This window comes from Peromyscus maniculatus, chromosome 1 (assembly GCF_049852395.1).
Source record: "Peromyscus maniculatus bairdii isolate BWxNUB_F1_BW_parent chromosome 1, HU_Pman_BW_mat_3.1, whole genome shotgun sequence".
NCBI lineage: Eukaryota > Metazoa > Chordata > Mammalia > Rodentia > Cricetidae > Peromyscus > Peromyscus maniculatus.
In genome coordinates this window covers 18580835-18597010 of record NC_134852.1, presented here as the reverse complement: position 1 = coordinate 18597010, position 16176 = coordinate 18580835, and the positions used below count along the sequence as shown (strand labels likewise).

The 16176-nt window shown below is 38.8% G+C and overlaps 1 protein-coding gene across 1 annotated transcript; it reads left to right on the top strand.

The window, feature by feature from the left end:
• Positions 1-10529: 10529 nt before the first annotated feature.
• On the top strand, positions 10530-11462 carry LOC102905144 (vomeronasal type-1 receptor 4-like). The gene has a single exon (XM_006996361.3). The coding sequence runs from the start codon at positions 10539-10541 to the stop codon at positions 11460-11462; it is 924 nt and encodes a 307-aa protein (XP_006996423.1). The 5' UTR covers positions 10530-10538.
• The last annotated feature ends 4714 nt before the right edge of the window (positions 11463-16176 follow it).

Below are 16176 nucleotides of genomic sequence, written 5' to 3'. Positions count from 1 at the left end.
TTAAATAATGGGGTGGAGTTCACTAAGAGGCATATGAATGTATGAAATTAAATTAACCTATAATTCATAATAATGTATGAAATTAAATTAACCTATAATTCATAATAATGTATGAAATGTCTACTCAGAGACATTAAGTACTCAAAGAGACTTTAAGTACTAAATGTTCTAAATATTTTAAAAAGAACTAAGTTTATTTGTATGGGAAGAAGTCCAAGAAGCCTAGATCCAATGAGGCACAGAGACATCTGTAAATTTGTCCTGAATTTCACCTTGAAGTTTCTATCACCTTCCACCCGGGACTTGGTCATGCTTTAGGAATCGTGAAACTTAACTCCTCTTCAAAACACCCTGTGTCTTTGGAGATATTCATGACAAACTTTCAGTGTCTTCTTAATTAGCCACTGGAAAAAGTTTCATAAATGATTTTGTCTCCCAAAGCCACACTGTCATTTCCAGGGAAGGTGACATGAAAATTGTCATTCTGAAAGGAGGTGAGGTCACAGAGTCTCAAACCTTTATCTCAGGCTGCAGTTCCCATCCTCTCTCACAGTGCTGGTTATTATGAGGTCAGGATCTGTACACTGAAACAACAACACTGCAGAGGTAAGAATCCAGGTGAGAATTTTATATTTCAGAATATGCTGTAGAGCCATCAATGAAGAGGCCTGTGTAAGTGCTCATGTATGTTAATGGGAATCTTGGGTAGAAACAGATCCATGGAAGAGACAGAGAAGCCCTAATAATTACTGTATAGTTAAGAGGTGAGTGAGAAGGATAGAAGGATTCCTAACGTTATGCCAGTCCATGTTGGTTCTTACTATAAAATAAGTTTCCTATTGAGAGTGACTGTGGGTAGCACCAGGTTAATACCACCTATCTGTGCAGGTGCTGAAGGATTGTGGTAATAAGTCAATGTGATAATTCATCTTACCTTAAATGATATATACACTAACTTCGCAGATACTACTATTATAAGTGAACTTATCTGGCTCAAACCACACTAAACACTAGAATTGGAATAGAGGAAGCACACAACCATGGGGAAGATGCAGGATGTGAATCTGATTCTGGAGTGAAATGTATTCTTAGGGGACAGTATATTTGTGAGCAATAAGGCCAGTAACTGTGACTTTATTGAGTGACCCCTAGAACAACGGTAGGTTGAAACTTTGTACTTGGGAAGGTAACACTGAAGGGAGGTTTCATTATGAGCATCAGGCAAAGACAGCCAGGTCCAAATATGCACCAAGTTATCGCCCCTACTTTATTCATTCTCAAATGTTCAGCAAGCTTGATGCTCTGCCTTCTGTCAATGTTTATCATTGTTGTTAATGGAACATATGGTCTTGTGCATGACAGGAAAGGGCTCTACCCCCCATCTTTTTCGATCTACACTTAGTCCTTTGTTTCAGTTTGGATGTTGTTTAAGTTTTCATGTTTTACAGATTCCTTTTTATATATCTCACATGCATCTCCTCTATTTCAGTGCATTATACATTTTATTTTAATAGCTTCATCAATATAAGAAGTAGTGAGTATGTATAGAATTTTAAATAAAATATTTTGGTAACTTAAATTTGTTCTTATAGTCTTTCAGAACATGTTAGTATTTCATCTGTAGTTACCACTATAGCTTTTATCCCTCAGTGATAATGATACATATTTCTGGATGCATCACAAGCATCTGGTCTATCTGATTGTGAAGTGAAACTAGGAGATGGGACAGATTTTTGTCGGATCAGACCACACTTGTTTTAGTAAAATAAGTGCATTTTTGTAAAATATTGAACACTGCATTTTAGTAAAATATTGAAAGCCTAATTACCACTTTTCATTTAACTGTGTAATAAGTAATTATGCCAAAATGAAAACTTACATTTTAAAATACTTACTTATTATGTATTTTTTATGTATTTTGATTTTATGTGCATGAGTGTTTTTCCTGCATGCATATATGTGCACTATGAGAATTCAGTGTATGCAGAAGACAGAAAGGGATGAGTGAATGCTTTGGAATAGGAGTAACAGGCAGTTGTGAGCCACTGTGGGCATGCTGGAAACCACACCCAGGTCATCTGCAGCAGCAGCAAATGTTCTTTACCACTAATCCAGGTCTATATTCCTCTCAAATAAAAACTTCCTATAGCCAAAAGCATGCAGCAAAACACCAATGAAGTGAACAATATGTCAAGTGAGGAACATAAACTGTATATAAGACTGGTGTATGCTTGAGAACATCTATCATGGCTTTGTGAGCACAAATTTAGGTGACTGTGTTTATGCTACAGTAGCCATGTTTAAGTTTTGCTAGTATCCACTCTGACACAAACATATTTAGTTTAAAATATACAAGTACTCTTTGTGTTTCTGAGGTCAGCTCTTGACAGTGGCAATAAAGCCACTGACCACATAAGACTGCAAAAATCAAGCTGTCAAATTGATAGGATAGCAGTGATACATAAATTGTTACTGGTTTTGGCCATTAATACATGTAATTAATAAAAATATTACAACTGCCATTTCTTATAAGGTTTAGGATGCAAGAACAGAGAATACAGACAAAGCAGTAGAAAACAACCCTGAAGTTTGATATGTAATTCATAGAAAAAGAAAAATCTAAGATTAATATGGAGATGGGGGTCTTTATCATTGCCCAGTGCAGGACACTGAAATTTAGGGAATATTCTATATTTAAACTGCCTATATTGGGAAGTCTTCAGAATATGAACAAATGAATCTCTCCTAACCTGGATCATGAGATGACTACAAATAGGTCTGATGTGATCACTGTGAGACCTTTGAAAGCAGAGAAATTTGGGAATGCTACTTCCCACCTATCCTTGAGAGGAAATGTGCATATAGGAGTCACTATAAGATAAACAAGTCACTGATTGATTGGCTCTTGTGCATTACTAGGGATTTGTTATTTTTGGCAAAACTTTCAGTGAACACAAGGAACTGAAAGATCAAGAAAAGATGCTCAGGCATGATTGAGGGAACTGGACACATGAGAGGCAGCTTTTGTTGTCCAGTTCAATGAGTGGAATAGGACTGTGTTCACTATTGAGTTATAAAAGGAATCTAAGCAGTGGGACCTCAGCACTATTATTGGTCTTTAGGTCTGGGTTGATCCATGTGATGAGACATGATCAATTAAAGAAGCCTTTAGGACTTTCATTCATGCACAGATTGCTATACATGCAATGAAATAAATCTTTTTAAAAATTATATTTAACCTATAACAAAATCAAATAAAGTGAATTTTTTACAAGTGAGCATATAAGATTTCAGTGGATGTGACCACATTTCACCTTTGTGTGCAGAATCCTATGACTGTGAAGAAAAACACACATTTCCAGATTAGGAAAAATGACCTTACAGGTCTGAACTCAGCAGTGGTCTTGTCTTACAATGTGGTGGACAGTGGTTAGTGTTTCTTTTAATTAACATTGCTGCTTACCTCACAACATTAAATGCAGGTGGATACCCAAATACTCACTTCTCAAGCACATTAGGTATTTTCATTCAAGTGTTATCCATGGCCACAATAGCTCTTAGGATGTAGCAGCTTGTCATTAACTATCAGTAATGTTTTCCTTCCTAAGAAACGAGGTGGGATAGGTGCACTGACATCATCTTCCTGGGAAAGTTCATGGCCTCTCAGTAATCATGATCCCAGCTAGGTAGAATTCAAAAAGCTTCCATGGATGTTGGGGTTTCACTTGTCCCCTCTTGGCCTCTGTGTATTCTAAATGATGTCATATTTCTGGCATTCATGGTCATCATGTGTAGAACTTTAAAAAGTTCCCAAGGAACCTGCTGTGGTGGTGAATGCCTTTTGTCACAGCACTCTGTAGGCAGAGGAAGGAGGATCTCTGTGAGCTTGGTGTCAGCATGGCCTACATAGCAAGTGGCAGGACTATACTAAGAGACCATGTTTCAAGAAAACAAAATGAAAATAAAACAAAACAAAGAAACAATATAAAAAGCAAAGCTTCCAAGGTCATTGCATTTTCAACTGTTCTATCTTTGAAAGTGTGTATTCTAAATAATGTCATATTTCCTATGTATATAATTGTCAGATGAAGGAGGAAAATATAAATAATGTATATATTTGTGATACTGTTCTGACAACCATTCAGTGAAAACTTAACCTCAGTCAACACAGGTGTTCACAAATATTGGATGGTGATTGTTTGGATCATGGTCTCAACCTGTGATTCCATGGGTTTCATGTGCAGACAACAGTTTCATTCATCCAAGAAAACAACCCTCTCTGTCTCTGTCTCTATATCTCACGCTGTTTCTCTCTCTGTCTCTCACTCTCACTCTTCCTCTCTCTCTCTCTATTTCTTTCCTTCATTCCTCTTTTCTTCTCTCTCTCCATTTCTCTCTCCTTCCTTCCTTCCTTCCTTCCTTCCTTCCTTCCTTCCTTCCTTCCTTCCTTCCTTCCTTCCTTCCTTCCTATTTGTTCAAGGCATGTACTTTTTGTACTAATGAAACAAAAATCATAGCAGTCCTTCTCAGAATTTTTATAGGTAATGCACAACTTGGAACATAGTAGATATTAGCAAAAAATACTGTAAGGTTCTCAAGTGTTTCCTTTAACTAGTATAGCAAAAACAGACTTTTTCTGTATTTTTGTATTTTATAACATTTAAGATGTTAGGCCACATTTTCCTTGTGTGGCTGTTATAAATGGGATCCTACATCAACAACTACTGTACATTAAAGTTTTTCTTCATATATAGGACTTTTGGAATGCATTATTGTCTTCCTCATCACTGGTATGTGGAATTCTCCTCAAAATAATCTATATTGTTTATAGTTAGGGAAACACTTGAGAACAACTCCCAGAAAGCCAATTAGTAGGAAAACAAGCAAGTGGAGTGCATTTTGTATCATTTAGTCATTTTAAAGGCAGGTTTTTTTTTTAAATATCATTAATTGTTATGGAATCCTTTCTGAGAGGACTGATTTTCTGAAATTGCTAGTGGCATTATGCTGATATGAAAAATGGCTATGATCCAGACCTTCAGGGTCCACTGCTATAGGTGGTGATACTTGAGATGGCCTGCCAATCTTAGCACATTGTGTTCATCACTGTCTTTTCACTCTGACTGTGTTGATGTAGTTGCTTTTGCTTATACACTTAGTCATGTTTTTCTTTGTGCAAAGATGAATTTTCTCACAATTTGGCTTTATTGTAAACATTATTTTCTTTAGTCATCCATTTCCACGAGGTTTTTTTTTTTTTCAATTTCTGGTCAGTTCCAGCATGATATCATTCCTGAATCCTGTGGGTCAGTCCTGCTGGAGTATGGGCATTATCACTTCTTGTCATCCCTTCTCTCATCACATCATTCCTTCTTTCACCACTGGTTCCATTCCTCCATCCTCTCCATAGCAAAAGACTCCTGAGAACTCTGGGATGTGCTTCTTCCTCTTTCTCTTCATGTAACTGCACCCCCACCATTTTTTTTTTTTGCAGAAAAGTGTACTAGATCCCTATTTGTCTGCTCCTACATGCCTCATCTCAGAATCAATTGCCTATTTCTTCTGATTTCCTGACAGTTTCTCAGTCTTTTTGTTCAAGATCTTCGTAGTACTTCTGGCACTGAGTTTGGGTCTTCAGATCTTCCTCTTGCCGTTACTTAGCCACCTGCAGATGATGCTGTTCTGCACAATTATGCTGAATGTTTGATGCCAATGAAGCTCAGCCCCTTGTTCCTTCAGGTTATGGGCCATGGTGTGGTTCCCCAGCACAGCAAACTCTTCACATACTTTCTTAACACCGTGGAACCATCAATGTTCACATCAGTCATTGTGACTGCATTGTTTCTGCAGCATGATGATGTCGGTGCACTCCCATCCTTCTGGCCAGCAGCAGACACCCATTTGCCCCATGGCTGTGATGACATGGAATCTCCTGAGGCCAGAATTGGTATGTAGAATTCTATTTTGTGCATAACAGTTCATTGATGATGGGCCACCACTGGGCATGTCTCGGTAGCCCACAAGTTAATGCTCCCACGATTGCTACTGGATGATGTCAAAAGTAAACTCATTTGTATGGTTATTCTTAAAAGTTGGATTACTGGAACCCAGTGGTATTTTCCTCTTCTGTATTAGCATGTCTGTAGGTGTCACTGTTTAGATTTTTATAGGCAAGCAAGCTGAGACTTCATGGGTGTAGCTTCCCCAACATTTTTAGGAGATGCAATCTCACAGCAGATATGTATTCTTCTGACTCTTACAATCTTTCTGCTACCTCTAGCACAATATTCCCTGAGCCCTGAGTGTAGAAGTTTCATTGTGGGTGTACAACTGTGGCACAGTATGTTGTGCTCTGTATTTTGGTTAGGTGTGGGGTTTTTTTTCTTCTTTTTGCCTTTTTATTAGCTGTGTTTTTTGATGCTTTGCTACTTTTGCAGTGAGAAGTTTTTTTTTCTTTAGTTGTTAAAACCACAAACCATGACAGAATTGCTGTGAGTATGGAAAAAATAGGCCCTAATTAGTTAGCCAGCACCAAATGGTGAAAACTAAAATTAAGTATGTGGAAGTAACTGTATACGGACTGGGTAGATTTTATAGCTAAACACATAGAGGCCATAAATTTGAGAGGAAATGTTTCTGTGGGTACATGGAATTGGTGGGAGGGAAGAAAGGAACAAGGATGCAATTATAATTCTATTTAAAAAATAAGAGATGGAACTAGAGATTACAAAAATTACCTTTGATTACACAAATGGAATTGTATTTATACTAATTGTTTCTTCTCAGAATAGTTAAATACTGAATAGAATGTTGGAAAAATAGAAGCAGTGTATGTTAATTGGTGTGTAGGGTTATGTTTCTTTCACTTAAACAGATGCAACCCTTTCAACAATATTTGTTGTGACATTCACAGAAATTTACAGGGCATGAGATCATGGTTTTTCTATAAGCACATCCAAATTCGGTATTTTCAAAATTTTCTTCCTTCACTTTAAACTGATTTTTATTTTGTTTCATTTGTTTATTATTTTTATGTTTCATTAGCATTCAAATATCAAATATCCTAAAGACATTTTTATATTTACTGATTTGATTGGCCCAAACCCTCCCCCTTTCCCCATTTCTCTTCCCTCCTCTCAGTTCATGGGGTCCTTTGTACATTATTCCTTCTTTAACTTTCAAAACACACACAGACACACACACAGACACACACACACACACACACACACACACACACACACACGTATTGCTTTACTGTCCCCACCCTACTTCTGAGACATTCTTTGGGGCCCCTTTCAAGTCTCCTGGAAACTACCCACACTTACTTCCTCATAAACACACATTCCTAAAAATTGAAAGCTATGAAATTACACTTGGGACAGTGCTATCTGTTCTTTTTTTTGCCTGTATAACATCACTTAATCCAGTAGTTTCTAGTTTGGGCTGTATCTGTTCCCTAGGGTGTTCTACAGTGCCAGTGCACAGGGAAGTGGAGACTGTGTTTGGTCGTTCCTAAATCTGTTTATCTTCCCACTCTGTTTAAACTACTTCAGACGCCAGAATTAACTGCCAATTCTGCCCCAGTTTTTGATTGTCCAGCTGACTGTCCCTCCATGGCTGATACTTGTGAAGGGCAACTGCCTTCCCTGGGGTTACAGGATTCAGCTTGGTGCTGTTTCACAGCTGCTACTCTCTGCTCTTCAAGGGAATCTCACCCAGTTTAAGAATGGTTTACAGACGCTTTCTCTTACAAAAAAAAAAAAAGCACGTGGTGTCTGAAGAGATTCATCCAACTTCACTGCAGTGATGGGCTCTCTAACTCACTTCTATCCTATCACTTCCATGATAGACTTCTGAGTGGTGCCTGATTATCCCAGACACAATTTCAATGGATACACCTAACATTTCCCAAGTAGCTATCATTTGTCAGCTATTGCCATTACCATTGACCCTTCTGCTGTCATATATTGTCTATTTTTAATTTATTGTTCATTCTGTGAGATTTCATCACACCAGATGTTCCCTTGTCTCTAACAGTCCTGACATGAACTGCACACCTACGTGTGTGTGTGTGTGTGTGTGTGTGTGTGTGTGTGTGTGTGTGCTTGAGATGTGATTTTTTATATGAGCTAGCTCATAACTTAATATGATGTAGGTTGTGACTAGAACCAACATTTCAATTAATTTCCATATCTTAACATGTTGTGGGCTGGTTTCAGGGTCAGGGTATTTCTATAACTGCTTCTGGATTCAGAAACAACCTGTGTTTATTTGACCGTGGTTTCATGGTCCAGGCATGCTTTCTCCTCTGGTTTCAGTCCCAAAAAATGTGTCTCAGTGTTCCTTTCTCTTCCAAGCTATAAGTATCTAGGATACCTTTCTTTCACAGCTCTAAGTATAGCCTGACTTCTGATAGTCTGGTTACCTTTCCCTCTAGAGTTGTAAAACTTGCCCTATAAATTTAAATGATAATGAAACCCTTTTAGATTTTGTACTTGTCTTAAATTGCAATAAATACCTAATTCAGCTATAAAAAAAGACCCAAAGATCACTGAGCCTGACTAAAATCTATATTCTTTTTTCCATGTTTTTATTAAGAAATTTTCTACTCACCCTACATACCACCCACAGATCTCTCCTCCTCCCTCCTCCTACCCCGCAGCCCTCTCTCCCAAGCCACCTCCCAGCCCCACATTCTCTAAATCAAGGTCTCCCATGGGGAGTCAGCAGAGCCCAGCACACCGTGCTGAGGCAGGTCAAAACCCCTCCCTGCCACACCAAGGCTGTGCAAGGTGCCGCACTGCAAGCACTAGGCTCCCAAAACCCTGCCTATGCACAAGGGATGGATCCTAACACCCTACCCCCTGCCGCCCGCGTGTCCCCTAAACAGTTTGAGCTAAACAACTGTCTCCTGTATCCAGAGGGCCTAGTCCAGTTCTATGGAGGATCCATAACCACTAGTTCACAGTTCATGGGTCTCCACAAGTGTGACCAGTCATCTCTGCAAGTCTTCCCTTCACAATCTCCGCGTCCCCTGCCCGCAGAATTCCTCCTCTCTCCCATCTTCTGAATTCCCAGAGCTTAGCCTGGCGCCTGGCTGCAGATCACTGCATCAGCCTCCATCCGTCACTGGACAAAGGCTCTATGGTGACAGTTAGGTTATTCACTAGACCGGTCATAGGAGTAGACCAGTCCAGACACCCCCTCGATCACTGCCAGCAGTCTAAGGTGGCATCATCCCTGTGGTAAAATCCATAATCTAAGTCTATATTTAGAAGGCTTGGTGACTCCCTACAGAAAAACACTTCTCACAGAGCAGCTTAGCTGCATATACATTTTATATACAGCCTGTGAAGACAAAGCATTCAGAAAATCAGCACTCTGGTTGGCACTTGGCAGGAGGAAGCAAAGCAAGCAAGCAATTTTGCTGTTAACTGGGGCACTTCAGCCCCCACTGCTTTAACCGAGTTAGGTACTTTCCCAGCAGACTTTTAATGGCATGGTTAGAAAAGGGAGGATCAATTTCAGGTTAAACCAGAGATGGCTACATCTGAGAAAAGATACAGGAACCTTTGCACTGCCATAACATATAGATATTCTTTCAGACACACACATTTCTCATTACTATCTCTTGATTTAGATGAGATATAAGGGTCCCCCTGCCCAGCCTTAATACATGGGAGGTGCTTAGTCTTACTACACTGTCTTACTACACTGTCTTTGTTGATACTCATTGGACATCTGCCCTTTCTTAAACAGAAAGGAAGAAGGAGTGGTTTGGGGATGGAAAAGAGGGGAGTGGGTGGAAGGTACTAGGAGGAGAGGAGGGAGGGTTAACTGCACCCATATAAATAAATGAATATAAATAAATAAATTAATTAATTAATTAAAAATAATTGTTTTATTAAAGAAAACTGACAATGCTCCACTGTGTATATAGACAACACAACTTGGACTTTTTTTTTAATCCGTTTTTCTTGTCGTTGGTGGAATTCACAAGGAAGTGGGGTGGACATGGGAAGACAGGGAAGTGAATGTGTTCAGGGTTCATTATGGGAAACCTCCAAATAATCAATAAAATTACTATGTTGGAAAAGATTAATTGTTTTATTTAAGTTTTGTGTTTGTCAATGATGTTGATTTCTTTTGCAACCTGACTAGCAAATATGAGTATATTCTGAAGGTCTTATATTATGTTTGTTTATACTGCCTGTCACTTTTCCTTGTTTCTCACAGATAAACATCCCATTATGCTCAGTGCTGCATTTTCTAGGAACCTTTATAGCTCAACTTCCATTAGTGTATTCACTCTGAAGTATTGAAATCACACAGTAACATACATGGAAAGTAACTACCCCTGTCAAAAGTTTTGGGATAAAGTCTTTTTATGTGGTCAAGGCCGGGCTGGAATTCCCGAATTTAAAGGACCTTCTGTTAATGGTGTCTTTCTTCGCCAAAGCTACAATAACTTGCCATTGTTCATTTGACCTGAAAATTAGTGTGGCCATATTCTAAAGGAAATAGTGCTGAAACACAGAATGGACTTCTGGAATCTGGCAATCAGAATCATTTTTTTATCACAAATTACCATTGGAATTATGGGAAATTTCTCTCTTATGTTCTACTATCTTGTCCTTTACTACAGAGAATGCACATTAAAGCCCATAGATTTGATCCTCATGAATCTAATGGCAGCCAATGCCTTGATCATTCTCTGTGTGGGAGCGCCCCAAACAATGGCACTTTGGGGATTGAAGCAGTTCTTGAATGATTTTGGATGCAAGATTCTATTGTATATTCAAGGATTTAGTCGAAGTGTGTCCATTTGGACAACTTGCTTATTGAGTGTCTTCCAGGCAATGACCATCAGTCCCAGGAAATCATATTGGAAGGATTGTAACATTAAAATTGCAAGGCATATTGGCTGCTACATTGCCTTCCTCTGGGTCTTGAATATGTTGATAAATTTCATTTTCTTTAGGTATCCATTTATCAAAATGAATAGCAAAAACATGACAAGAAAACGAGAATTTGGATTCTGCTCTATTGTAGGACATGATGAAATCAGTGACTCACTCTATGCAACATTGGCAATGTGCCCTGAATTCTTCTTATCTCTGCTCATTGCCTGTTCCAGTGCCTCCATGATTGTCATTCTGTACAGACACAAGCAGAGGGTTCAGCACATCTGTAGTTTTCATGGTTCCAGGAGGAACATGGTTGAGTCCAGGGCTACCCAGAATATCCTTGTCTTGGTTTCTACCTTTCTGGCTTTTTATACTCTCTCCACCATCTTGCGATCCTGTATTGCTCTTTTGTATAATCACAATTTATGGCTGGTGAACATCTCTCACCTCACTTCTCTGTCTTTTCCCTCTTTCGCACCCTTTGTTCTTAAAAGTCATTACTCCATTGTGTCCAAGTTCAGTTTGGCCTGGCTAAGAAAAAAAATTGTATCCTAACTTTACTATAAATATGTAAAATATAATTGTTTCACATTATCAAACTATGTACTCACTTATCATCCTAATAAATCAATAAAGAAATTTAAGTAAGTAGCACCTTGTTTTCCTAAGGTTAACCAAAGCGAGTATGGGATCTTTGTCAGCTGGTTGAATTAGCAGAATACATGAGTTGTTCATACTGTGTTTGGCCCATTGTTGTCTTCAGCTTTCAGACAGAAGAGTTATTCCTTTGCCTAGATGATGTGCAAAGAAGCTAGTAAACTGGCTGCAAATACACCTGTCTTTCTAGTGGCTTTCATCCTGTCAGGGAATCTTGACTACTTGACTGCTGCACAGACACCTTGTGAATATTGTACTCTAACTGCAAGCCAAGCTGAAATCATGGATGGCCATGAACTTGTGCTTCAAGTGGCCCTTTCCATGACAGCTGCTCTAACCTGCACTGGGACCAGAAGTCTTCTTCAGTGATAATTTCCCCAATACTATGCATGTTTTAGAAAAATACTATTTGGCTGTTCCTAACCTTAACTCTTCTTAATAGTCTACAACAAAATCTGGAAAGATGGGTATCTCCTCTAGCAACAATGGACCAAAATTTTCATTCATATCTTTCACCTCTTACCCAAATAAATTAAAAATGAGTGATGTTTTTGAGGTGTTCTTGAATTTTGTTTGCTAGTATTTTATCACCTTTTATATAACACAGATGGTTTTTCCTCATACTATGTACTCTGAATACAGTTTCCTCTCTCTTTATCCTTTCAGTGCCTCCTCACCTCATTACCGAACCAGATCCACTGACATAATGTCTCTCATTACAAAGAACAGGCTTCTAATAGATAACTACAACACACAACCACCTAAAATATAATAAGATAAAACTATCATATAAAAATTAGACAAGACTAGCCAGCAGAAAAAAAGGGGCCACAAGAGAAGACACAAGAATCAGACACCCACTCATTTCCATGTTCAGGAGTCCTACAAAGGTACTGAACTAAAAGTTGTCAAATATGCTCAAGATCTGGAGCAGATCATGTAGGTCCTGTGATTGCTGCTCTAGTCTCTGTGAGTTCATATGAGTTTTGCTCAGTTGATAGAGCCTTGTGCCCCTAAGTTCTCTGTCCCTTTAGTCTCTCCCACACATCCTGCCTCCTCTTCTATGGGTTTCACTGAGCTATGAGGGGAGATATTTGATGGAGACATGTCATTCAGACCTGTGTGTTCCAAGTTCTTTCTCAGTGTCTAATGTCTGGCTATGCGTCTCTCTATTTGTTCCCATTTTCTGGAGGAAGGAAGGAATTATCTCTAAGATTGACTTCATGAAGCAATGATCTATGAGGAGATCAGAATATCATTAGGAGTCATTTTATTTTACTTTATATTTTAGTCTTATAGTATTTAGTATTTCCCTAGGCTATCTAGATTTCTTCATTTTTCCCTAGGCAAGCACTGTCAGGTATGTGTTCAAATTCATGGACTAAGATTCCTGTAATAGCAGACATCTGTTGGTTAATCCTGCAAGATTTGTACCTCAATTGCCTTATCATATTTTGCAGATAAATTAAAGGTTTTGTGGTTGCTTTGGTATTTACTTTTATCTTTTGGTAGCCTGCAGAATGCTTTTTCATGTGATAGACACTAGAATATAGGGGTGAAATTTCAATGTAGGTATCAGTTGAACCACTCCACGTTCATTGAGTTGTGGGTGTGTTGTCTTCAACAATGGAGCATTGCTGTCTGTTTGAGAAGCGTAATCTATTTTCTTTGCAACAGCCCAAGTTGTTTGTGTATTTCCATGGGACACTTTGGTTATCATTTCAAATGAATGAAACCCAGTCCCTGTACTGGAATGTTTGCTTTGGGTCATGAGATGGCCAGTTGGGGTTCCTTCTCCCTTATCATTTGGAGAATTCATTGGGATATGTATGAGGCATTTGAGTTATGTTTGATCTTCAAAAGTGTCCACCAGTTTTCTGTACAGTATCATAATTGAGAAATGACCTGCCAAACATAAGTCTTTCAAAGTCATTTTGTGTTTGGGACATGTGTATAAAAGGAACAGTTTGGGGGAAAGATAATGCCATGAGGAGGAAAGAAATATGAACACAATAAAATGAAGTGAACTGGGAATCACAAGACAAGAGTGGAAATGAGTTGATGAAATGTTCCCCAAAGCAAATGACGAAGACTCTATGTGTCTAGAGTATGGATTAGTGCCATAGAAGAGTTGTAAGTGCCTAAAACTTGAGTAATAAAGTATTTGGAGCAGAATATGAAGAACATATGGTATAATCTAAGATATTTAAGTTGTAAGGATACACAGAACAAAAGTATGGTAGACCCAGATGATTGATAATGGTCTGAGGGCTATGAAGGAGCTTAAACTAATAAAAATATTGAGTCAATCAAAGCGTTTTCTGGGTGGAAAAGGGATGCAACAGAGACTACTGAGGTACACTGACATGTAATGGATTTCTAAGTCACAGTGATAGAAATATGGTGGCTAAAGACAGTGCTTTCACAATGAATCCATGAAGACTCTGAAACCTCCACTGACCCTAGATATTGGTCTATAGTACAAACCACTAACTGTAATTCAGAGAGTATACAATACGAATAACATTTGCTCTGAATCTAGGTCCCATGCACGCCCAGTTTTAGACACAGTAATAGCTGTCAATGTGCATAAGTGTCTTACAGATGTTGAGATCTGAATTTAGAGCTGTGATGTAATGTCTGAGCCTGTCCTTGGAAGGGGTCCTACCTGATGAGACTCATTATTTTGTGTAATTACTGTGCTATAATAAAGATCTAACATTAGAGGGGTCCATGCTATGCTGAAATGTCCTTGTCTGGGAAACAGTGACTGCCAGTCAAGATGGACAGAAGCTATAAACCTGTCACTAGGATCTGTCCATTTTACCAAAAGCACTAAGTCTAATTAGTGCTTCCTAAACAAGCATGAGTGTGGGATCATCAACTGAGTGTAGGAAACCTACCATTGACTACAAACTCCAAATAGAATTATTGCCCTTTCCCCAGAAGCTACCACCTACCAATAGCTCATCAGTGAAGGGTTGAGCAAGAGGAGCTTCTGCACCTTATAAGCATAGAATTCTTTTAGAAATATATATTTTTTACTTGATGGTTATATTTAAGTGAGTCACTGTGTACGGTATACATGTAATTACAATGTAAACCAGCAGAGGGCAATAGATTCCCTGAAACTAGAGTTATAGATGGTTGGCGCTGAAAATGAAAATTGGGTCCTCTGCAAGAGCAGCAATTGCTCTTAGCAAACATACCTCTCTCCAGCCCTATACATAGTTATTAAATAGTCTATCCTTCCTCTATTCACTGATCAGTTCAGGTTATTGAATATAAATTTATATTCAATATTGTTATATAAAGAATATATTCAAGTTTGTTCAATATAAAGAATATTTATATTAAATACAAATATTAAGAAAAAATATATGTTTATATATTCAATGTATAGGATAAGATCCAATTTTTTATAAGTATATCTAGTATATATTGTTTCCTGCATTATGGATCTAAGTAATGATTATATATAAATCTGTATTGGTTACATATATTTTTAAATTATTCATTCATTTTTATGTGTTTGGTTCTTTTGTTTCATGTAAGTCTGTGTTGCTGGTAGCCATATAGGCCAGAAAGGGTATCAGATTCTCTGGAACTGGAGTTACAGATGACTGTGAGTCACAGTGTGGGTGCTAGGAGTCAAACACAGATCAATTTTGGAAGCTGCTGGTGCTCTTAACCTCTGAGCCACATCTCTAGAACTTATATTAGTTAATTTTCTATACCTGTGACAAAAATCCCTGAAAGAACAACTTGATAGATTTATCTTGGATCTTGCGTTCATTAGGTTTGGTGTAAATTTCCTTGACACACCATGCTGTGGGGAACATCAGGACAGTAGGAATGTGTGGTAGAGGAGTTTCCTCAGCTCTTTATAGACAGGCGATGGTAAGAAGAAGCCTGGGAACTTGGTACATTGTCCAAAGTCACATCAACATTTTCCTGTTCAAGCTATGATGCAGATGCATCTGAAATATATTCTAATAGCTTCCTCCATAAGTTGAGGACCAAAAATTCAAAGAATGCACCTGTGGGTAATGTTTAAGTTTCTTCTTTCTTTTTTTTAAAATTTTCTACTCCTCCTCATGCTATCCACAGAAAACCCCTCCTCATTCCTCCCACCCCCAGCCCTCTTTCCCAAGCCACTCCACATGCCACATCTCCCAAATCGAGGTCTCCCATGGGAAGTCAGCAGAGCCCAGCTCACTGAGCCTAGGCAGGTCCAAGCCCCTTCCCATTGCACCAAGGCTGTACAAGGTGTTACACACCACAGGCACCGGATTACCGGAAGCCTGCCCATGCACCAGGGACCGATCCCCATCCCCCTGCCTGGGTGCCCCCCAAACAGTTTGAGCCAAACAACCATCTTCCATATCCAGAGGGCCTAGTCCAGTCCCATGGGGGCTCCACAGCCAGCAGTCCACAGTTCACGGGGTTCCTCTAATGTGGTCTGCCATTTCTGCATATCCTCCCATCATGATCTTGACAGCTCTTGCCTACAGTATCTTTCCTCTCTCTCATCAATTGGATTCCTAGAACTCAGCCTGGTAACTGGCTGTGGATCTCTGTATCTGCCTCCATCTGTCGATGGACAAAGGCT